The sequence below is a fragment of the Melanotaenia boesemani genome, chromosome 14 (genome assembly GCF_017639745.1).
Source record: "Melanotaenia boesemani isolate fMelBoe1 chromosome 14, fMelBoe1.pri, whole genome shotgun sequence".
Classification (NCBI taxonomy): Eukaryota; Metazoa; Chordata; class Actinopteri; order Atheriniformes; family Melanotaeniidae; genus Melanotaenia; species Melanotaenia boesemani.
In genome coordinates, this window is record NC_055695.1 from 24,101,515 (window position 1) to 24,125,343 (window position 23,829).

Genomic DNA, 23,829 nt, shown 5'->3' on the forward strand with positions numbered 1-23,829 from the left:
CACAATATAGGCGGTTCAAGACATACAGAATACAACGTCATGTGTGTAATATACTTTCTGTGCATTAATGTTAATTATAATCTAAAGTAGTGGTTGGCCAAAGTGGACAGAAGTCCTCCTATGCCCACAGAAATGTACCTCTCTGAAATCATGTCTGCAAACCTCATGACAAACTCTGGCTACTATGTTTGTGTGGCATTACTGGCGTCACGCATCCTCAGCAACTTTCTTTAGTCATCATACATGATCCAACATATGAAAAACATTAAATAACAAATTCATGAAAAAGATGTTTTCGGGGGTTTTATCCGTGGGCACAGCAGCAGCCCATCATTGGCATTGTGTTTTGCCCTGTTTGAACTAACAAAACATCTAAATCCATTCCCAGTGTAATAAAAGGGTACTTGGACAGGAATATAAACATTTCCCTAAAGTTGAACCAGATGCGTCTGCATGGCCAAGTGCAGGATTCAGGAGAGGGAGAGTTAGAAACAGAAAAACAAGGGAGGTACTATACACAGGAAAGTGAGTCAGTACCCAAGCCTCAGCTCTTCGAAACATTCATTCCTCAGGTCTGTCGCCCTCTTTCCCCTTGATCCTTCATATCTAATCCAGAGCAGAGGGATATCCTTGAGGAGACACGGGCCGGGGGTGGTGGAGCTGGCCAGCCTGGATTTGATTCTCTGTCTCTTGCATGACACCTTCAGAGGCCTGTTTGAGAGTCAACTCAAGTCAGCCGCTGCACGCACATGAGAAGGGGGCTATAACCACTGCCTGCATACCCCGATCCATCACAAACCAGATTGTAACGAGAACTTTGAGCTTCATAGAAGTGCAAACATGTTCTCATTTGACTGGCTGTGATTACTGAAGTTATGAAAGTTGAGATATTATAAAATATAAATAATAGTGAAAAAAAAATAATGAGAAAAGTCCATTGCCAAGTAAACTTACATATTTTTTTCAGCATTTTTCTAAAAGAAGGACACATTTGGACAAATCATAAACTTTATGTCATTTTAAAATGGCAGTACAAAAATACAAAAATATGTTGACACATTTATCATTTAAACTTCACAGTAGATACACAGGTAGGTACATCTTATTTACAGAGGAATCCTTAAAATGTTTCATAATACACTGCAAGGACTACTTAAAGTATTCAGCCATCTGATTTGAGTTAAGAAGATCTAATTGAATAACTTGACCATTTGCGTGGATGTGTCCAGGTTCACCGATATCAACAGCAAATTGACTCAGCTCTGAAGACACTGCAATCTGGTCTGTTCAATTGGCCCAAATTGCAGGCCATTCCCAGACAAATTCAATTTTCTTTTAAGTCAGGCGGTGCTAATTGCATTTGTCTGCAGGGTAACATCTTTTAAAAATCCCAATTAAATCAAAGCAGCAAAACAGCATCAGAACAAAGTTGCATGACTGTGAAAAAAATGCACTCAGAATACAAAGCCAAACATTCAACAGAGGAGGTATTGTAGAGGGCTTGGGGTTGTACCAACAGTTTTCTGGGACTGCTACAAACACAACTAAATTGTACATTTAAGTGATCAGCGGGCAGCCAAGCGTTTGGATCAAGATCTGGAATAATAATGCATGTGTGTGTGCGTGCATGTGTGTGAGAAAAGGGGGTGAAACTACTTTCTTACCACTCTAAGTACACACAGTTGGGCTATAGTTGTCCTGTTTATGTTTGTTGTAAATTGAAACCACTCAGGCAGAATATAAAGTGATATCAACTCTCCAAACAAATTAGCATTGCTTTCCATCATCATGAGCGAAAAGTCTATTCTAATATTGAGACTATAAAACTAAAAAGTTGTAAAAAAAAAAAAAAAAAGCTGATGCCATTTAACACTATTGTACATATACAATAAACAAAACAATAAATATATATTTTGCATCAGCTTTCCCAAGGATATATGAATTTGTAAGTGGGATAACAACATAAATAGAGTTTGATACCTTCTCCAATAAATAGTATTGGTAGTCTATTTACAATATGCACACATCTCTCACAGAGCTCATATCAACACATGCGTTTATCTGCCTGAACCTTCTAAAGCTAAAACAATGATTAATACAAATTGCCTTCTTGAGGCAGTAACGCTAGTGTGTGTCTTGCAAGACTGGTGTTTAATATCAAAGCATCATCCTTTTGTGCACAACAAAGAGAGAGGAAGTGATTGTCAAAATGAAGAGGTCATCATTGGAAGCTAGTGGTGTGAAAGACTGGTTGATCAACTCATATTCTGGTTGAAGGCTGTATCTGGGTTGGTCCACCTACACTGCGTTTTCCTCACTGCCTTCGAATTTGTGAGATCTCCGGGGTGGATCTGCATCAAAAACTGAGTTAAAATTCACATAAATTTATCTACAAAAAAGTTCAATGCATGGAGAGAAACTGGTATGGCTGTGTGATCTCACTGTTGCAGTGGCCGTAGTGGCGGACTCCTATGGAGCGGCCGAGGAAGCAGGTGGCCCTGCGGAGGTGGCAGGCGCTCGGGTAAGTGATGTTGTCATTGCCACAGATCTGCTGCTCGGACGGCATGGGGATTGGGCAAGGTGTAGTGCGGCACATGACACAGTGAGCACTGTTGGTCTGGTCGGTCACACAGGTGTGGGTTCCTGGACACACTACGTTGGAGCATGATTCTGGAAGAGACATAAAACAGACATATAGCATCAGAAGGTGTAAAAAAGCTGCGCTTACAGGGAATATAAAGTGATCTTGCTTACTTTTGCACTCTCCTTGGTACATGACTTCTAGGTCTGGGTGTCCCATACAGCGGGCCAGTAGCAGGGCACACTCATCTTTGTAGGACTTGCCATCACTGCCGCACACAGCATGCTTCTTTAAAAGGTGAGAGCAGTCCGGAGAGCACACACATTGAGGCCTTCCCATCTTCATCTTGCAAACCTTCCCAGGACTGCATTTGACTCCCTCACATGTTTCTACATGAGCACAATGAGTGGCGTCATATGTGTGTGTGTGAGGACTTCACAGTGTCAGGTGATTTGCAGGCAATTTCATACAAAACAAGCTTAAAATCTGGGCTTTTCCCCAAACCATAACACAATTTTCACCCTGTGCAATATTTACAATAATCACATTTCTTTATTGACTGTTACACGCAGAGGTGTCGCGCCTGATGGAATGTGAGGCTGGCGTGTTTTCATAACAGATCTATGTGTATGGCTACACGCAGACTGGACTGAGCTCCTGCAGAGGGACTGAGGGGCTCTGAGGTAGACAGAGTTCAAAAAGCTGTCAGAGAAGTTTACAGGCTGACAAATGAGGAAGCCGCAAGCACTCCTGACACCCTATATAATGCCAAATCACAGGAGGAAGTGCAACCTTATACAGTGCAGAGTCAGCATTAGAGTAGGTGCACAGATCTCTTCCCAGGACTTTTCTGAGTGTGTGGAGATGATGCCTGATCAGCTTGGAGTCCTGAGGATTCTGTAAAAAATCAGGAACTTATTTCCTGTCTACCACCACTTCAATATCCTGTTTTATTCCAAAGCTGGGTTTTTGTTTTCAGACTCTCCTGATCTGTTTTTTGGTTGATTTCTATCTCTTGAATGTACTTTTTCTCTCTGTCCTCTGACGTTCACGTCTGAAAAGAATCACATTGGTTTCGTACTCTCAACTGACAAGTTTTTTACTAAATGTGGCATTCGTGATACCAATGTTTTCCTACCACATTATGGTCCCCAGACATCTGGGTATGTGGCAGGAATTCCAGACTGCAGGAATGCATTTTCTTATTTTGCTTGTGGAAGAAAACAGAGCTCCATTTTTACATTTGAAAGCCATCTTACAATGCAACAAAGGAAGGAGCAAAGGAACGACACCCTGGTTCTCATTTAAATCAGCTATATGTGTAATTAGTTTCTGAAAAGTAGTGTGCTTCACTTTTTTTTTTTTTAAATAATTCACATTTCTTTTTCTCATATATAAGCCTGCTGATTTAGAAAAAAAAAAAAAAAAAGGCAGGACTGAGGTTGAGTGTGTTTTTATACAAGTCCCAGTGGCAAGATTTTTACTGGAACTTATCAGCATGGAGAAATTCCCATTGATCACACAGCGTGAGTGCTGCTTATCCAAACAGGACTTATCTGCATATGAACCTGAATGAACCTTGAAGAGATTCTGGGGGGAGAAAGCAGCTCAGGACAGCTGGAGTCATGTGGGACGCGCCTCCTTCATCCATGTCTGCTCTTTATTAGAAAGCTACATCAGGAACTCATTGTATAAATCTCATGTCTCACTGATAACTTGAATAAAAAAACCGTGACTAACTTTGGAAGACATTACATTATATGAATAGCCAGCTCATCAACTGGGACCGAGAGGTATCAAAATGTGAATCTTTTCTGTTAAGTTTGCAGTTTATATCAAATTAGTTAACAAACAAAATGTTTTAAAAAGAAAAATGTGGCATTTAAATGTGGATTTAAAGCAGTTTAACTTTGCGGTGACAAACACTGCACATTATATATTAACAGTAATTAGTATATTATACCCAAAATAAAATTGTTCCTTCTTTTGGCAGATTCAGTACATTATGGTATGGTATGGTTTGTTTGTTTACCGTGGCATGGTTTACAGGAGACAATACCAAGAAACCCCAGCAAGCTGACTTCATTCATGGGCAGGCTGGTGTTAGACCATGCTGTGTCCAGGCGGCCCCCAGCACAGCACTCCTCTCTGCTCACCCCTCTCATCAGCACCATGTTGCACCGTTGGTCTGGACTCCGCTGCAACCAGCACATCCCAGCTGGAGATAAATCCATAAATATACATTACAAAAATTTATTCCACCTCATTTAAATTACAAAACACATATAAACTAAACTGGAAACACATTTTAAAATATGTCTTTCGGATTGTTTTAAATGATCTAAATCTTTAGTTGATGATGTACTTGTAGTTTTCTTTTTCTTTCTTAAAGAAAAAAAATGCTTATTTACAGCACATGTATACTAGGATATCCTAACTCCATTGTTTTAATTCTAAAAAATACATCTTTAAAATAAGAGGTTATGATATAAAACAGATGTAATAATTTATATGATACAGAAATATGACTTAAGGAAAAAAAATACAATTTGTTTAAGAAGCATAATATAAACTATTTTAGTTCAATTTCTTTGAAAAGCAAAAGAAAGTCCACTCACCGCTGGCTGGATTCCTTCCAATCTGACAGAGAGTGAGAATCACCCCCAAAACTGAAATCAAAAGGCTCATTGTGTAGTCTAAGTCAGTGTGAGAGCTTTTCCCAAAAAGTTACCCAGGCAAATACCTGCAAGAACAAGTGATGTTCTTCTGACAAACAGAGCAAATCACTCACTTCACTGTGCAAGTAGCTTTCCCTTATGTGAATGGATGTGTTGTGGATAAGTGATGTCGTTCCCCCTCTGTATAAATATTTAGCCCAGATGGAATTATGCTGCTGGGATGGGCGATCTTCTCAGCCAGTAATAAGCCAGGGCAGGACACATTTTGACTCTGACTCAATTTCCAGAGTCGGGAAATGATCCATGCCCTCTGGCTCCAGACGCTGGGCACTTATATGACCTCACAAAATATTTTCACACCATATTAGTTCAATTTAAAGGCTAATTAAGTTCTTTTGAGGGCATTTGAGGGTCTCAGAGGTTTTATTCTCTGTTTTTTAAATCTCATTTTAATGTTTCATAACTGAGGTATATATTCTCCTCATAAATCATATGGGATTTGACCATTGCATTTTTTCCATGTGTTGTTTTGTTTGTTTTGAGGAGACCAAAGTAGCTGCAAGGAATGACATACTTATTTCTTACCTTATTGCGTTCAAACAATAGTCTTTGGAAACATCCAGCAGTGACCCTACATGGAGATTCTTTGAAGTCCAAATGTGGCACAATGAAAGACACTGCTGCAAAAAGGGTTTGACTTTTAAGGTTATTCTAAAAGGGATTCAGACCATATTATAATGTATCAAATTATTATCAAATCCCTTATAGTATACATGTCTATAACTATACAACTACAGCTCTCTCTCTCTTCCTCTCTCTCTCTCTCTCTCTTGCTATATACATATATATATATATATATATATATATATATATATATATATATATATATATATATATATATATTCATACTGGAGGTGACTAATATATATTATCATTGGTCCAAACATCTGCTCTACTCTTCTCTCCTCCTGTACTCATTCACCCCTGACAGTGAGAGGTATGCACTAACAAAGTTATGTGAGTCTATCCATCTGTCTGTCACAGCCTTTTTAATGTTCCCTTTTGATCGCTGGGAGGGGGGAATGAAGGTAGCATATGCTGTAGTATGGGAGTCTTTGTGAATGATGTTGGCTTCTTCAGTGGAGATCCCAAGGGCATTAAAGGAATGCTGCCTGATCCAGGAGGGAAAGAAAGACGAAAAGAGAGCGGCAAGCAAATGATGTGGGTGGCCTGCTTTTTCACTGGGTCTCTGCAGATCCACTCAGCCCCCATATGGTTTGGATCATCACTGCCAAGCCATTCAAATGAGTACAGCATGGTGGGGATTTTGGAGCACCTACTAATGTATGATCTTTATTCTGGGGCTTTCTTTGTCCCATTTTTGAGAAGCACTGGTCTTTTAATTGGTAAGACCTCTGCCAGATAGTGTAAAATGGAAGAAAAACAAATACAGATCTTGTCTTATGTGAAATAGAGTTTGTGAAGGACAGGGCAGGTGTGGGGCTGAGGGTCTAAGCTACTGTACATAAATCAGTGAATAAAGAGGAACAGGTGAAAATAAAGACACCGTTGCCATCTAGTGGAAGAAGGTAGCATACACTATTGGTCTCAAAATATCAGCATCTGACGGTATGAAGCCAAACAAATTATGCCCATTGGAGACGTCTTATGCTGAACACACAGAAAAGCCTGTTGATTACTTTAGAAATAAACTGCTCAACTATGGTAAATAACAGAGCTGTTTTACTAAGACAGGTTCTGCTTCACCTCATATAAAGTAGTGTGCAAAGTATCAGAGTCTCACACTAAAGCAAAGGAACAAAAACTCCCCTCCCCGCTGCCACTGACATTGTTTAAATTGAAGTGAACAAAATTTACCAAAATGCCAAAAAATACAGCACATTTTTTCAGGTTGTTGAGAGCTTTGCAACACTATTTTTGTTTTCATTATTGTATAGAAATTGGAAAAAACATCTTGCTTTTTGGTGTTTTTAAATAAAATAAAATAAAATAAAATAAAATTGTGCCACACTTGTGAACATGTTGGCAAAAAAGTTTTTCATGCAACTCACACACTCAGCTGTGCTGCTCATCCCACAAATGTTTTTGCTAAATTTCTTACAAATGTAGCACCAATTAAAAGGAATATAAATAGGCTCTCCAATGGAATAAGATTTAGTGCAGAGACATATTGTTAAAATGACAAAATAATCAACCAAACACAAATTTCCTTAGTTTTTGTTCATTTTAGTTGCAATCCACAAAAATGACCAGAGGAGGGTGTCCCCCACATGTATCTCAATTTCTGTTCCATCCATTCATCGACCATCTCCCTCTCTGTCTCTCTTTCTCTCTCTAATCCCCTTTGGTTCTCATCTAAATGTTCTATTGTTTTGTCATTTATTGCCTTAGTTAGCTATTTTTCCCTCAGTTTTTACAATTTTTTTTTTTTTACCAGCCATCCATCTGACTATTTTTTAAAGATGAGAGAACTTAAAATATAGAATAAAGAATATAAAGCCTCTGGTTAGTTTCTTGAAAACAAGCAAACAAACAAACAAAAAACATTGCATTAAATCAGCAGAGAAGCAGGAAATACACCCACCTTACTTCTAGCTGCTCACTGCCCCTCTCATAAGTCATATTGCTGTTGTGTACGTCACACAGCTAAACAGGACTCAGCAGTGGTAATTGCTCTATGTGCCTCAGACTGACTGAAAGCAGCTGCATCGTCTATCCACTCAATTTACTTTTAATGTGTGTTACTGACTGAACCGGCAATGATGGCAGAGAAAGTGACGAGGGAAGATAAAGTTACTCCATCTAGTCACTCAGCACACAACTTTCCTCCTCCTTTGCCACCTCACCCTCACTCTCTCCTTTCCCTGCTTCCTTCCTGTGATTTGCATTGCCCACTGGAAGTCCCTCCAGCGGTTTGGTAATGGGGAAGGTTAAAGTCAGTGCACGCGCTGCTCATAAAAACAGCACTTTCTCCATCTTCATCTTTCTCCATCACCTCTCTCAGCAACCTTACCCCCTGCCCCCATGTCACCTTTTGCACTTTTCCAAGCCCCTCCCTTCGCACTCTCACTTTGCAACATGAGCAGGACAACGTTTCAGTCGTGACTAAAGGTCTCCCATGGTGGCTGTTGGTTTAACACTGCTCCAGATCTGTCTGCTCTTCCCCAGTGTACTGTAATAACTGCTGGTGTTCATCTCCCCATAGATACCATGTGACCCTACATTTGTGGGCACTTGTAAAAGCTCTTAAGAGGACTTGAGTCATTTCCCTGATACCCCCAATGAAAGTTTGTGACATAATATTTCAACTAAAACTTTAGATAGATTTCAAAATAGAGTATTAGTTGCACTGATGCTACCAATTTTCCAGCATATCAATGTCCATGTATCAAACTTAATGGTAAACCAATATAATCTGTGTCACACCATAGTCGTATGGTGTGATTTGGGGATCTAATTTTCAATTTTATGGATAATGGCTGGAAATTAGCCTCAATAAATAGCTTTGATATGCCCATAGTGAAATGTTAACTGTTAATTTCCTGAGCTGGGGCGTGGGACTGCTGTGTGTAGGAAATCCCAGATTTTATTCAGAGAAAGGTTTCCTGTGTGTATTGAACCTCTTGCTTGTAATCACTTCATTGCTGTATATCAATAACTGGTCCCACATTTTCTTCAGAAGTGCATATTTTGTTTAAAAAAAAGCTCAACCGCTCAAAAAACAGAAAGTGGCTGAAAAAGTTGCTGCTGAATATGGACTGAAAACACACAACATCTGAATTAGGTTCCAATAATTTAGTAAAGAGATACCAGCTTCAAATGATATTGACTTCTGCTTTTAGGCATCCTTGATTGTGATAATGTTTTTTTCTAATTCAGTTGGACTTATTCTGATGTTACTGTGGCTGATTCAAAACCTGGAATGCTGTTAAAATAAAGGGACATTTTAGTTAAACAGCCAAGCACACTTTAAAGAATCAGTTAATCACTTTAAACCTCATAACTCAACCTTGCTGTTACAAATAACATCAAGTAAGTCAAACAAAAGGCTCAAAAGCAACATCTTAGATTTTCTTTCAACTTTTAAAGTCAAGTTTTGCATTATAGATTGGGAATTCCAGCTGTGTTCAGATCAGCTTTAGACATACTTATCTACCTGACTTGTGATTGCAACTATTCAGCCGTCATCTGTCTGTTGTCTTCACACTTCAAGTTGCCTTATGTTGCTTCGAGAAGTCACTTAGAGAGACAGCATTTGTCAGACCTCATTTAAAGCTGCCATATTTATTTCTGCTAATTGGTATTCAGCTTGATATGAGTCACTTACTGTAGGCAGGCAGCCACTACTTACTATAGTCGCCTCCTGGACTGCTGGTGGAAAATTATATAATGAAGTTGAAAAAGTCTCAAAAGTCATGCTGATGAATAACAAACACTAAAAGCGGATTAAAAACATAGAACAGGGATCACATGCTTGACGATGGAGACAATTCATGGAATTTCTGTAACCCCATTTCAAACTTCTGCTTGAATTAACACAATGTCAGAATAAAGATAACTTCTTGAACTCTGTCAGTGGTGGAGATAAATGCCTCTGTCAGCTTGCATCACATCAATCTTTGCCACAACTCACAAAATCTGTTGGTAAACACAACATTCAACAGGCGAGGCTGAGATGAGACAGTGACCGTTGTCTGTCTCATGTGAAGGCTCATGTGATCATAAGCCTTCACAACATAAGTGGGCTATTGCAGCAGCACTTGAAATAGAAAACATAATAACTGACTGCATAAGATATTTGTTGTTCTGGAAACTCCACAAAACAGCATGCCCTCTCCGCATTTCCATGATGCTCAAAAATGACCCTGCAGAGAGGTTCTTCATACAGCACATTACACTGCATAAGTAAGTAATCATTTTCCTGTTTGCTTGTGAATCAACAATACAGTTCACATTCATAAAGGCCTGAGAGCCTCAAAAACAGCAGATGACATTGCTGATAAAAATAATGAAAGTATATTTCTTTGTTACTGTGTTCATGTGTAGCATGCATGGCATATGTTGTGTTGAAGTGAGGCAGTGTGTTTAAGGCCTTTTGTCATTATGTCATGTCTTTTTTTATGACTGGATTCACTGCTACAGCAGAGCAAACCACTCAGATTACGTCCTTCAAAAGACAATGGTTTTTGAAAAGAAAAAGCCACCATGGTTCTTTCTTTTTTTTTTCTAATTTCAAGAAACAATGAGGAAACAACAGGTGTCTCAAAGCTTGCACAGTTCAGAGTAAAAGGAGATACTGATATTTACAGTGAAACTGGATTACATCTCTACACCATCATCTTCCAACTTCCCAGGCTGTGTCTGCATACTAGCCCTTTAAAGACTCATGACTGCACAAGAGCAGCAGTTACCATAGTAACAAATGACTGAAGCGTATCAGTCGCCAATGTAATGCCAAAAGCTGTCAAGAACAGATAAATAAATCGAAACCAATGAGAAAAAGCTTTTATTATCACTGTCAAAATTAAGAGCCAACCCCGGAACTTTGACTCACTGCTTTCAGTCTGGAAATGAATAAGTCATAAAAAACAAACACATCCATGATTCAAATGTTCTCACTGATATAACCTTTGTTCACTGTCACTGTCGAAATCATTTTTTTTAACAGCTATGGAAATTAGCTTTTTTCAACATTGCAAAATAATGTCTGACAAGTTGATCAATGAGCTTCCTTTGCCTACTTCTCTGGTCTTTAACAGCAATGAATTATTTCACAGAATGAAATCAATTTGTCTTCCATATACAGAAGCTGTTTCCTCCCGGAGCCAGGCCGAATGAGTGCTGGTGGATAGGTATAAATGGTAACTGAAAAAAAGACTGACTGCTGTATAAATATTTAAACAAGCAAAAGGGCAGATGGGCCTTTAGAATTAATTACCCCACTCAGGGTAAATATGAATGTTTGAGCTGACTTCATGAACAGAGGCACCCTGCTGGAGTCTATGCAGTATTAATGACTAGCTGCAAAAGCTTCTCACCTTTTAAAGAGGAACGCATTCCCTGGGACACAAGTCTTTGGGGTTACATTGCTTTTGAATGAAATGCCATTGGAAGTGATATAAGATTGCATTTTTAATAAATACAAGTCTAAAAATGGGAATTGTACAGCAATCTTTCTAAAGGAATATGGAGCCTTTGTATCAGGATTCTCTTTATGTGCAGAGAGGATTGCAAAAAAACCTTCAAAACTCACAATTTATACCGTTGTTGAAACCCACTCAAGTGACGACAGCTTACTGCAGATACTAGTGTGTGGGAAGCCAGCAAGTAAGATATAATTGTAATGAATAAATAGTGGATGAATCAATTAGATGATTCCTTGACCTAAAGAAAGGTGAGTCTTTTTTTTTGTTTGTTTTTAGTCATTGAATGAAATACACTTAACATTCATGACTGCCACAAAATTTTGTATATCTATTCGAGCTTCCTGGAGAAAAGTGTTGCCATTTTGCAGTAAAGTGTATCACATATAATATACAGGGCTATGACAAATGTCCAACTCACCACTTAGCAAGTCACCAATGTGCCACCAGTCAAATTCTTGTACTGTTTATTGGTGAGGCCAACTAGAAAAAGCCAATACTAATTAAACTGTAAAGAGTCATAATCACCACCTATCATATCAATATTGGACATACTGGCCAATAAATTGACTCCTTTTCTGTGCTTGTATACTTAGTAAAATTAATAGCTATAGGTAAAGCTGTAGCTCAGCTTTATGTTGGTTATAGTGACTTGTTTTAAGGCAAAATAATTTCAGTCTTACTGTGTAGTCAAAATTAAGTCTCATGCTCTGTGTTGCCACATAGGTATTTTCTTCATTCAGTTAACTAAATCCTGCACACTGACATAATATGTTTTGGTCAATCTCTGTTGATTGTATTGGCTTGATGACTATAGTGACAGGTTTTCTAATTTTCTCATTTTTACCTTTAACAAAGAGGTGGCAATCTAAAGTATGTCCAGTATGTTGATAAATAAGCTAATGCTAGCAGACAAGTGCTTCATTTCCCTTTAAAACTCCTCACATTCTCATCTAACCTATTATTTTATTTAATATTAGAAAGGCAAATGTTAACATGTTAACATAGTAAGCTAATGTGCAGACCACAAAAAACATAACAGCTAACACTAGGACGTTTTTGTTTTGTATATGTTAACAATATGATGTCATTTTAAGTTTTCGCAACAAAGAGTTGCTAACAGAAACTAGAGAGAAAAAGAAACGGTGGTCTATCTGTAGTCACTGCATTCTCTTGATGATTGTCTTTATTCTCTAATTTCCCCACTTTTTACCCCACAATAAAGATGTTAAACTCTAAACATGTCCAATACATTGATAAAATAGCTAATGCTAGCAGCTAAGTGGATTTCACATCAGTCTTCAGACTCAGATCTCTGTCAGTTTGAGATGTTGCTACCAGGAGCAAAGCAGAGTTGGAAAAATTATTCGGCCAAAAAAAAAAAAAAAAAAGATTTAAAACTTTAATTTCAAGGCTTAAACTTCAAACATTCATAGAAGAACAACATTAAGAACATTTAGTAGAGTGAGGGTGTGGAATAGATTGGGTGATGAACTGAAGAAATGTACAAGCATGACCAAGTTCGAAGAATTTTAAAAACACACAGAAGAGAAATGGGTCCTTTGAACAGGCGATCACCAAATTACCATTGTCCTTTGTTATTCATTTTATTTATTTATTTTTATTGTTTCTGGTTTGTGCATAAATGAATACTACACTGTCTATGTAGATGTATCTAAGTTTTTGAAGTCATATAAGAAAAATTTAGATTTGAACAAAATGCACAGATGGGAAGCCTAGCAATAAAAAGTTAATAAAATTAGAGAGAAAAAAAGAGACGTAACACACCTGTTCATCATAAGAAAAGAACAGTTTAAAAATGACATAAGCAGTGAACAGTTGCAGCTCCTGTTCGCTTCATAACATAGCTTATAATAGCTTTTTGTTTACTGCTCTATTGTTAGAGATGTTTCAATGAGAAAATTGTTACAATAGAAAATTACAAAAAACAGTGTTGCAGAATATTTTTGCTCCAAATTTAATTATCTACCTGAATGTATACTTTAATAACATTCAGATGGCAACTTAACTAAAACATAATTTAACTCAACAAGCTAAACAGGAAATAAAACCAGCTGAACCTATAAGTTCTAGGAACAGCATCACACAATAAATCACCATGCTGAAACCATTTTTAGTTCATTGCTGAACTCATAAAAGGTCTCTGATAATTGCCCCTTTTAATGCTTATTTTAATGTAAATGTAAAACTGCACTAGTGAAGGTGGTGGAGTAAGATGAGATGCTTAATGCTGGATAATGGGAGGGGATTAAAAAAAAGCTTACTCTCAGGAAATTAATTTCTGGAAATGGTGGCTATTATCAATGGAGAGAAGAAATAACATGGGTACGGTGACAAGGCAAGCAAACATGGACTGTACATGTGACCACAGCATAAAAAAACAACGCCTCTATCTACAGTACATGGAGGCATACACAAGCACATCCCACGCATCACACACTTTTCACTACACTCACACCTTCCACACTTCGGCCCACACATATACACATACTACTTCACACAGTTTGGTTATAAAAAAATCTATCTCTCTCCACACACAAACTCTGACAGCTACCTACCTCAAGCTCCTGAGGCTTGCATCACTCACGCTCTCTGGGCTGTTACAAAACAAAAAGGTCCCTCCATCACCACACATTACTCACCACTGGCACAGAGACATGTGGGTTTTCTCTATTCAATAATTCCAGCAATAGGAAGGATGTGTATGACTTTTTTGTCACCTGGGTGATATATAAACCAAACAGGTGAGAGCCACCTACTGAGGACACATGGAGTAATTTATTGATTCAGCTATTGTGAAACCACGTTATAAATTCGCCATGTGAATCCTTCCTCTTTTTCTTGATTTGCCTTTTGGTGTTTAAAACCACACTAATTAAAAAGGCTTTTATATATGATTTATTTTAGGACAAAAAGTGCTTGTGTGCTACTTTCTACGAGCCCCTTTTTCTGAATGGGGGAGATGTGACTGTACCATACAGTATTCTGAATTTTAAATAGAATTTGATATTCATGAATTGCAGCGTTAATATTCATACAAGAGAAACAGGAGAAACTGAATGGGCTCCAGTTGTTTCCACTGAGCCTAATTAAGACCACAATAGCTTCATTATGATGTGTGCGTTTGTGTGTGTGTAACAACTGGACTGAAAAAGGGCACACTCCATAACAAGAAGAGACTTGTCATGACCAGTGGGTTAATGCCATCTACCATCATAACATCCATCCTGAAAAAGCTTTTATTTTTAATTATTTTTGTCCTACTAAAGGTTAGAATGATGTTCACATCGTAAATGTGAACATGTGGAAACATCATCATCAGCTTCTCACCTTTTTCACTACTGTCACCATGAGGAGGAAACTAGGGACTAATTTAAAATTTTAACCAATAGAAGTTATGAACAGCATCTGTAACGAAGAACAGCTCTGATGGAGTCCAATCTTCACCAGAGACAGAGTCAGACTACCATCAGCAATGTGGATCAAACTCAGACACTGGTCATACAGGGAGCAAACAGCCCTTATCAGAGTCTCCAGTACCCCCATACTCTCTTCACAGAACTCCCATAAAACGCCTTCTACAAGTCCACAAAGCACATCTGGATTAGTACTGAATACTCCTTTGACCCAATTTTTGCAACAAACTCTTTCAACAGACTCGAATTAAGTCAGAAATCAAGTCTTTCCACCATTGCTCAGCTCTATAATTAATTTTTCACTTTAGATAATTACAGACACTACAATATACTTTTCAGGCAAATCCTCTGCTCAGCTTCATTACTCTTCGAATCTTCAAAACTCTTTTCTTTCTCCAATCCCTCGATGTTAGTTGCTCTTTTTCACCTTGCCAGAGACAGTCAGAAAAGGGCTCGTCCCCCCTGTGTGATCCTGCTGTCCATCATGGCAGAGCTGGTTTCAGAGATGTGCCTCATTGTCTGCTAAAGGTCATCTGATTCGTGGGATGAGTTTTTCTTTACTCAGGTATTTCTGCTTTAAATTAGACTCCTAAACATAAATAAAACACAAGTCATACTTTTATATGATAATGAAAGAAGCCTGTATCATCTTAATAAGTCAATGCAATATTAATGTGTATGTGTGTGTTTGTTAAAAAAAATTTAATTAAATTAAAAAAGAAATTAAAAACTCTTATTTACTTTTCCTGCATTTGGGAAGATGATTCTACTGAAGCTGAAGCCGAAGCTAGCTTCAAGGCTAACGCCTTCACTTTGCACAGCAGTGAAAAGAGACTCGCTTTGTGAAGTGAAGAGCTGCAGCATTTATTGCTGTAGTTTGCAGCCTTGTAAACAGGCCAGTAACATGACTGGACATGAAAAGAGAACCTTAGAGAGGAAGAGTCAAGAAAGTAAACACGGTTCTTACGTGGTATAGCACTCTACCATAAAACAATGTATACAAAATTTGGAGCCATTTAAAAATCACATTTCTTAAGATAAATTTGTAAAACTATTATTTTAACATCGATATTACAAAATGTTATCAAAGGGTTCCAAGAATCTGGAGACATTTCAGTGGGACATTCCTAGAAGTCAGTAATGTCACAAATGGGGGCAGAGGTGAGGACCCAAATGCAGGCAGTATCAGGCAGGAGGCAGAATCTTTGCAGGTAAAAGGGTTTATTTACAAAACGCAGGACAGGGAGCCACACATGACAGGGATTTAACCTAATAAGAATCTGACAAGGGCAAACTGAAAACCATATATATATGCACAGAGGGATTTAATAAGGAACAGGTGAAGTGAATTTGTAATTAGACCAGGTGAACTAACGAGCCAGAAACAGAAACCACAAGAACACAAGAGGGAAAACAAGAAAACTGAACTAAACGTGACAAAACCCAGAGCTATAAACCAAAACTCGAGACAAAAAACTAAAACATGACACAAACGATGATCCTAACAGAAAACTAGACACAAAAACCAGAACGAAACCAAGATTAAAACAGAACATGACAAACCAAAACCATAAACCATGATTACCAGAAATAAAACCTGAAAACAACAAACTATAAACCCCGATCAAAATATAACACAAACCAAGGAACAGACCAAAACCCAACACACATGAAATAAGACCGTGAAACATGTCAAGTAATGGATATTCATTAACTTCAACCCATCATGCGTTATAAAAGGACCTGTTTCTGTCATGGAAATCACTGCAGGGGCTCAGGAACATTTAAAGATATTGTCTGTGAACATGGTTTACCGGGTCATACACAACTGCAGGTTAAACCTCTGTAATGCAACAAAAAGGCCATAAGTAACCATGATTCAGAAAAACTGCCAAAGCTCATTAAAAAAAAAAAAAAAGAGAGTGAGAGAGAAAAAAGAAAACCAGCTTGTTGTTGAAAATCATGGATGCCGTCGTTAAGACTAAAGAGAAGAAAGACCATCTGGACTGTTACGGTCGGTTACAAAACCTGCATATCTGATGGGGCACCATCAGTGTTGCGTGGTTTATAAGCAACACATGTTCCCTTCCAGACAATGTCTTTTTAACCCTTTGAAGCCCAACGCAAGAAAGAATGGGGAGACACTTCTAATTTCTTCCTCTAACAATATGTTAAAAAGCAACTAACAAATATGATTTGTATATTCACCATTTATTATTGTGTAATATTTGTCAAAATTATTGGAGTGCATTAATGTATTATTATTGTATCCACTATGGGGCAGAACACAAGTATTAGATTGTGTTTACCACAAAGTTACACAAAAGCTCTCAGAAACTATATGTATCTAATATGATACACACTACATTAAAGGGTTAAAGAGTATTTCAGCAAGACAATCCTAAACTGCATATTGTTGCTATTAGAACAAATGTCTTCAAATTAGAAGTCCAGGTGGTGGACTGGACTGGACAAAGACCAATCGTTTCACCAGCTGAAAATATTTGTTGTATCATAAAATGTAAAATACATCAAAGAACATCCAGAACCTTTGAATATCCAAAAATCAGACAGGACAGGTTAAAATCTCGTAGAGGTCTAGAACTTGGTTACAACAGTTTGCAGATGTTAACGGACTAGCTAACATTATGCTACACAGTGGTAAACATGGCTCGGTCCCAACTGTTGAGACTATTTTGCTGTTGTTGCTTTCATGTACATTTTACCCAGTGCCCCTAACTTTTTGAAATTACTATTGTGTATGCATACCTGTACACATGTTACGTAGTTATTTTTTTTATGTTTTCTTTCATTTTCACATTTTAAGATGTTTTTAAAAGTGACAAATGAATGATGTACCAGTGATTATCTAAGTACCAGTTTTATTTAAAGCAGTCAGAAGTATACAAGCCAATCTCTTCTTCCTCTTTCCTAAAAACTTGTGCCAAATGACTTTCGTACCTAATGACCGCTCAGAAATTGTTTGGAAACTATTAGACTAGACAAACTGCTCAGAGTGATGCTATAGTTGTGTCAGCAGTTATGGACCGAAGAGGAATTTGCAGGCTGACTAACAGAAGGTGCTAGCAACGCTCAATATGTCATTGTCTCTTGTTTGGTTAATTGCAGCATTGTGCTGGTGTCATGCCTCTAGCAAGCCAACACACATTCACAAACACATAAGCTTCCACAGCCAATCACACAGTTGCATAAGCACTTACACAACAACTTACTTTAGTCCTAGTGTTAGAAAACAGCTAAAAGTGGCACCACAAAGGTTATTGTGGTGACCATGGCAAATGCTTGAAAAGGCTGTTGAAAATCTCTTTACGGATGCTGAGTCTGTGAAGTAAGAGGAATATAATCCATTAAGTACATTCAATAAAAGTCTTAACTTTCTCTACTTTGCACAAACAACTAAACATTTCTTGCTAGATGTTGACATTGCTGCTAATTATTTTTTTTTACACAGATTAATCATTACACGGGTCTGTACTGTAACGTGTTTTTCTTTTTAAAGCACTTCTGCCTTTTCAAACTGCTATAAAACTTTGTACTTCTTCCCACTCTAATCATGGTGACTCTTTGGTGATTCACACACAGTGACAAAAGGTTACAGTACAGTAGTCACCTCAGAGGTCTTTATAATCAGAGCCCTCAATCACAGACAGGGAGCTCAGACAGGCGGAAGTTTAAGAGAATTATCTTTTTATTTGATGTTATTACATGTTCGTCGTGCTGCACTGCAAAACCTTGCTTAAGGGTCATGTGGGAAATTCTACATTTATTTATTAGCGAAGCTTCTTTATTGTGTTAGTCTTTGAATTGGAACATTTATTTTTCTGTAGTGGAGGTTAATGAGCTTCCTGGATCTGTCAATGTGTCCACATAGGACCCAATTAAATGAAACATTAAGACCATCATTCTTTTCTCCCCCTTGCTTCTGTGCTCGGTGTTTTTTTCCCACCTCCTCAGTGGCAGGACGAGGAGAGGTGCACGGTCAGATTCATTTTCTGTTGCCAATTAATTGTGGGCTAAATATTCTGCCTTCTTGTTTATATGGTTGGAAATCAAATTGCTTCTTCTTCCATCTGCACTGTAGCCACACATCTAACGAGCACAAACTGGAAGCCACAAACAAAATATTAGCAGACAGTTACAAAAGGTGGAGGAATTATGTCATTCTTTTGAGGAAAAGATGGTGGAGGAGAAAGGAAAAGAAAACAAATCTGGGAAATTCTGCATATCTTAAGATTAATAAAAAAAATCTAGAAATTGCATTGGAAACAATCATTCTATAATGATATTTTTGCAGTGGGGCTGATGTGTAATAAATTTTAACATTAACAGTCAGGTGTACTTTTTTTTTAACTGCACATTGTTACCCTTCCTATCATGTTATGTGATTAACTTAATATGGTAGGGGTTGTGCCAGATTTGATTTGCCTACTGCTGGACATTACTTTAGCAAAGATTTGCTCTCTTTTTACTTGTGTTTTGAGATTTAACCTGCAGGATTGTCAGTCGAAGCTTCTCAGCAACACAATGCATTGGCCAGCCACTGTACATGCAATAACGCAGAGCAGCATGGAGGTTCTTCAGTTGAGAAAACAGTGACAGTGTCTGTCATTTCCTCATTCATATTAATATCTGAGTAGCTGTTAGCTTAGCTTCTTTGTTCTTTAATGATTCAGATTCAGATCCCTTAATTAGTCCCACAGCGGGGAAATTCACATTAAAACAGCACCAAGACAAACAGTGGGAAATAAATAGTAGGAAATGCAAGACATTTTTTACTAAGATAAAAAAAGAAAAAAAAGTATAAAATAAGATATGCCTGAAAGATCCAGCAATACTGGAAGGACCCTTTGGCTCAAACTACCAACTGGAGATTAAATTTGGGCATTACAATATGTTACTGTTTTGAAGACACACTGACAGGCAGAAGTGTTAATCCACAGTTTATTATATCAGCTTTGACTACTTTTTATATTTGGATTGTAATTTAAGTAAAAGGACATATAAGACGTGTCACAATCTTAATGTTTAAAGGTATGAATCTGTATTTCTATCATTCATTGTGGCTTTATGCAGTTTCACTGGTTCATATTTGTGCATCAAGAGCAATGATTGGAAACGTATAAAACCTAGTTGCTTTACATAACAAAAGTGTTTGGACATTTGGAATTATCTAAACTTTGCTGAAAATGAACTCCAAAGGGGTTAGCTTTGTGGTGGGAGGCCAGACTTTACCCTTTAGACCAAGGGCATTCAAGCATCACTCCCACACACATCAGTCCGATACAGTAGAGAAGAAGGAGCTGCTGGGTTCCATACTGCAGAGATTCATACACACACACATTAAGAGGTGTGGATGTGAGCCCAGTGTTTTGTCCTTATTTTGTTATCATCTCTTGCTTTAATTTTATTCGGCTTGCTGTGTGCACGTCTGCACTGCCCTCTGCCACCTCTAGCTCTCTGCTATCTCTCATTGATCTCCACATATGTACATTTTCTCCACCTTAAGCCACAGCTTGCACCAGTTGTTGCAAACACACATTAGAGGAGAACGTGTCTTTATGTTTCCATAGCAACACAGTGAGTCATTCTGCTGCAGTCAGTTTAGTCACACTCACACTGACTGTACGTTTCCCTCTTTTCCATCTGACTGTCCCCCAGTCTTCCCACCATCCACTAACACATGCAAACAGAGATTGAATCCTTTCACACCACTCTATTATTCAGACTAGAAATCAAAGCAGACCGGAAATGGCTCAAACTTTTCTTCCCAAATATCACAAGGTATTCTTTAATACAGCTTAAAGAAGGGGAACATTTAGCTTGTGGTGTGTGTGTGGTGATGATGATGTGTTTGAGCAACAGAGCAGATTGATAATAAGGGCGAACGGAATGTCACTGCTCTTGCTTTGATTACTTATTTATGGATCAGGCTAATCAGTAAACCCACAGCTGAGAAACACACTGTGAACAAGATGGGAGGTGTGAGAGGAGACGATGGACGCACCGACAAACAGGGAACACATAATTGCGTCCAAGAACTCTTGTTACTTTTGTTGAAAGAAGATTTTTTTTCTAATTGTAAAAAAGTTATTTCCTGTTTGTCAGTAACTTTCCAGTCTTACAGCTTTTAACTCTACACCCCTGCTTTCTTTAGAAATGAATCATCAAACGCCTTTATTGTCACTTGATTGTCACAGAATTTGGATGAAGACTAGTTTCCTTCCAAAAGGACAAAGAGAGCTTTTGATTTGGGGACACTTTACGCTTAATTTAAACACATAAAATTTTAATAATGCAAGACCTGACCTCAGTACAAGTCACAGTCAGTCACATGTCGGTTTTGTGCAATTTCACCATCTTGGATTGGATTTTCTGCAGATTTTCATTCCCCTCAGAAGATAATGTTTAAAGAGAAGCAACATGTTGCCAGATTTAGTCCCCTTTTAGACCTTTTAATGAAATCAAAAGGAGCAACTTTCTTTTTTTATTGCAAAGGACAGCCACCAAGACTGCCTCAGTGTCATCAAATCACAAGGAACTTGTGATACAATGTAATATACAATGAAACATTTAAGCCTCTGTTCTTTTTTTTATTCTTCATATCACCTCTATCAGCGAGGCAGTTACTTGATTTGAAGCAGAAAGTGAAGTAGAAAAATGTCAAGTAGTTTTAATTTCTTATCCACCGGTTTATCTCCTCCAGGCCCTTGTGCTGCATTTGACCTGGACATGTATTGATGTTTCAATGATGAGGATAATTTGAGAAATAACTTTACAGTCACGTCCCCATGGCTGTGTTAACATTTTGAATTGAATGTCTTGAGACATAGTGAGTCAGTCTGCTGATGACCTGCCGCACTCTTTGCTGACCTGTGTCTCAGCCCCAGGTTGGCACTAAGAGGACTGACGAGATCATCACGGTCGCCCACCTCCTACACACAAACACATCCCTCTGTGAGCAAAATGTGGACACATTATTTCATAGATATACCTTCAGTCATCCCCTGACTCACAGATATAAATGAAACACTTTGTGTTTTAAAGTCTGAGGCTCTTTCACCGAGCTTTGAAACACAAAACCACTGTTGAATTTAAGGGATTTTACAGGCTTGTCGATGAATAAATTACCCTATAGTGTGTGGCATGTGTGTGGGTCTTTTTTTTATTTTTTAGCCCATTGTAAAGCACAACGACTTTAACAGAAAAAAAAAACTTAAAAAGCTTTAGTCTGCATGTCACACCACATCTAAGCTGTGGAGAGTTTTGCTCAGTCCCCAGAGAGGTGGGAGAAGGGTGGGGGTGTGTACACAATGAAGAGCTGGATGACGCAGCTGAGAAGAAAAAAAAAAGGGGGGAGGGATTCATGGAGAAAAATCCCAAACAAGGAGAGGAGGAAGAGGAACAGGAGGAGGTGGAAGATGAAGAGGTGGAGAAGAGAGAGCGTAGGCAGACTGCGTGGGAAGGCGATGCTGCATAATCAGCTTTCTAGGGCTTTCTCCTGCTCTCGTCTTTGCTTTCGGCCTACTCATCTCTGTCAGCCCTGTCTGTGTCTATTTGGCCGTCACTCTTCCTTTTTCTCATCTTTAAAATTTAATTTTAAACGCTCTCTTCATCTTCAGTCTTCCTTCCCTTTCCAACCTTTTCACGGAATCATTTCACTGAGTCATTAACAGCCACTTTACCCTGGTTTTCTTTTTTTAAAAGGAATGACTTGATCTAACCTCACCATCCACGTTTGCGTGCACAGATCTCTGTCTAATAGAAGCAGCTGACTTAATGGTTATTGTTCCTTAAATTTGATACAAATCTGTCTGTGAATCTTCTCCATTTGAAATTCACAAAACAGGACCATAGTAATAAAACCTATTTCATCTTTACATCTGGCACGTGTTGCTACTGTCTGGCAAGTCAATACCATTTCACACTCATCAGCTTTTGGCATCACATTTATTTAGCTTCACATCACAAGTGAGAAACAGAGTCTGATCGTGAGCAAAGAGGAACCCGATGAGTCACCGGCATCTCTCTTGCATTTGAACAGCGCCTGGTCCTGCTCCTCTAAAAGGCAATCTGGAGCTGGAGAGAGGTGGGGGGAAATGTGTGGGTGGAGGGGGAACAGAGGAGCAGGTGGTGGTGGTGAAGCGGAGTGATAAGGAGGGAGGGAAGAAGAGAGGGGGTTTTCCTATCAGAAGCATCCCTTGAATACTGAGCAACTCCCTGACAGTTGAAGCAGAGCAGGTGGGGAGTTGGAGGAGAGGCAGGAAGGATTGCAGAGGCAAATATGTGTTCATTTATGTGTGTGTGGTGCAGCATGTGGGTGGGTGGGTGTGTGTAGAGAGGGCACAAAACAGGGAACACCATCACTATTTGAGGTTCTGGATGGTATAAGTTTAGTTTAGTTTAGTTGTGAATGAAGAATCCTGAATATGTTAACATGTTTATCTGGTAAAGGGGAGTAAATACAACTTTCTGTAAGAAGACATGAGAGCTGAGGGATCTTAATATCATGTGCTTTAATTTTAGTGGCTTGCTTATTTGACCACATGACTCCAAATGACAGAAAACCAGCATTAGCTGTCATGCTAGCATAGACTCAGCCAAAGGAAGAGTGCCTAATAACAAACAAAGGAGAAAAATATTGGTGGGAGCAGCCATACTGTTTTACTTTAATCTGTCTCTAAACATACAAAACATGTCACATAATTATCTTTTATCCATAATGTGAGACAAACTGGTCATTTATATAGCCTAACATTAAACCACATCAGTTTAAGACTTGTGGCCAACTGTCATGAAACTTGATTGAATGATCAAAATAAGATCGATTATTTTAGTTGAGCCTGATCTCCTTTAATTAGAGGGCATAGCATGGAGTTCTTGAGGGCCACTGCCCTGCAGAGTTTAGTCGTTTCCCTGCTCCAATGCACCCATTTCAAATGCAGCAGATT

General features: G+C 38.4%; 2 protein-coding genes across 3 annotated transcripts in view; both read right to left on the minus strand.

Moving 5' to 3' along the window:
• Positions 1-994: 994 nt before the first annotated feature.
• On the minus strand, positions 995-5,733 carry fstl3 (follistatin-like 3 (secreted glycoprotein)). 2 transcript variants are annotated; one of them, XM_042007252.1, is made up of 5 exons: positions 5,200-5,733; positions 4,614-4,799; positions 2,755-2,970; positions 2,443-2,670; positions 995-2,363 (listed from the first exon to the last, which is right to left on the minus strand). In XM_042007252.1, the coding sequence occupies exons 1-5, from the start codon at positions 5,267-5,269 to the stop codon at positions 2,299-2,301; spliced, it is 765 nt and encodes a 254-aa protein (XP_041863186.1). In that variant the 5' UTR covers positions 5,270-5,733; the 3' UTR covers positions 995-2,298. The 2 variants fall into 2 exon arrangements, with proteins under 2 accessions (XP_041863186.1, XP_041863187.1); XM_042007253.1 differs by having other exon boundaries at positions 995-2,351; positions 5,200-5,707.
• A 13,194-nt stretch (positions 5,734-18,927) lies between these two features.
• The window catches only part of cbarpb (CACN subunit beta associated regulatory protein b), a 40,927-nt gene continuing 36,025 nt past the window's right edge, over positions 18,928-23,829 (minus strand). The window contains exon 12 of the transcript XR_006012733.1: positions 18,928-18,941. The gene's annotated coding sequence lies outside the window, so the exon portion shown is untranslated. The remainder of the gene's footprint in view (positions 18,942-23,829) is intronic.

Bases quoted from the DNA above. Each gene is read 5' to 3' on its own strand.
- fstl3 (XM_042007252.1), bottom strand. From the start codon at position 5,269: ATGAGCCTTTTGATTTCAGTTTTGGGGGTGATTCTCACTCTCTGTCAG. The intron at 4,800-5,199 runs GTGAGTGGACTT...ATTTATCTCCAG, and splicing joins TGGAAGGAATCCAGCCAGCG to CTGGGATGTGCTGGTTGCAG. The intron at 2,364-2,442 runs GTGAGATCACAC...ATTTTAACTCAG, and splicing joins CCACTACGGCCACTGCAACA to TTTTTGATGCAGATCCACCC.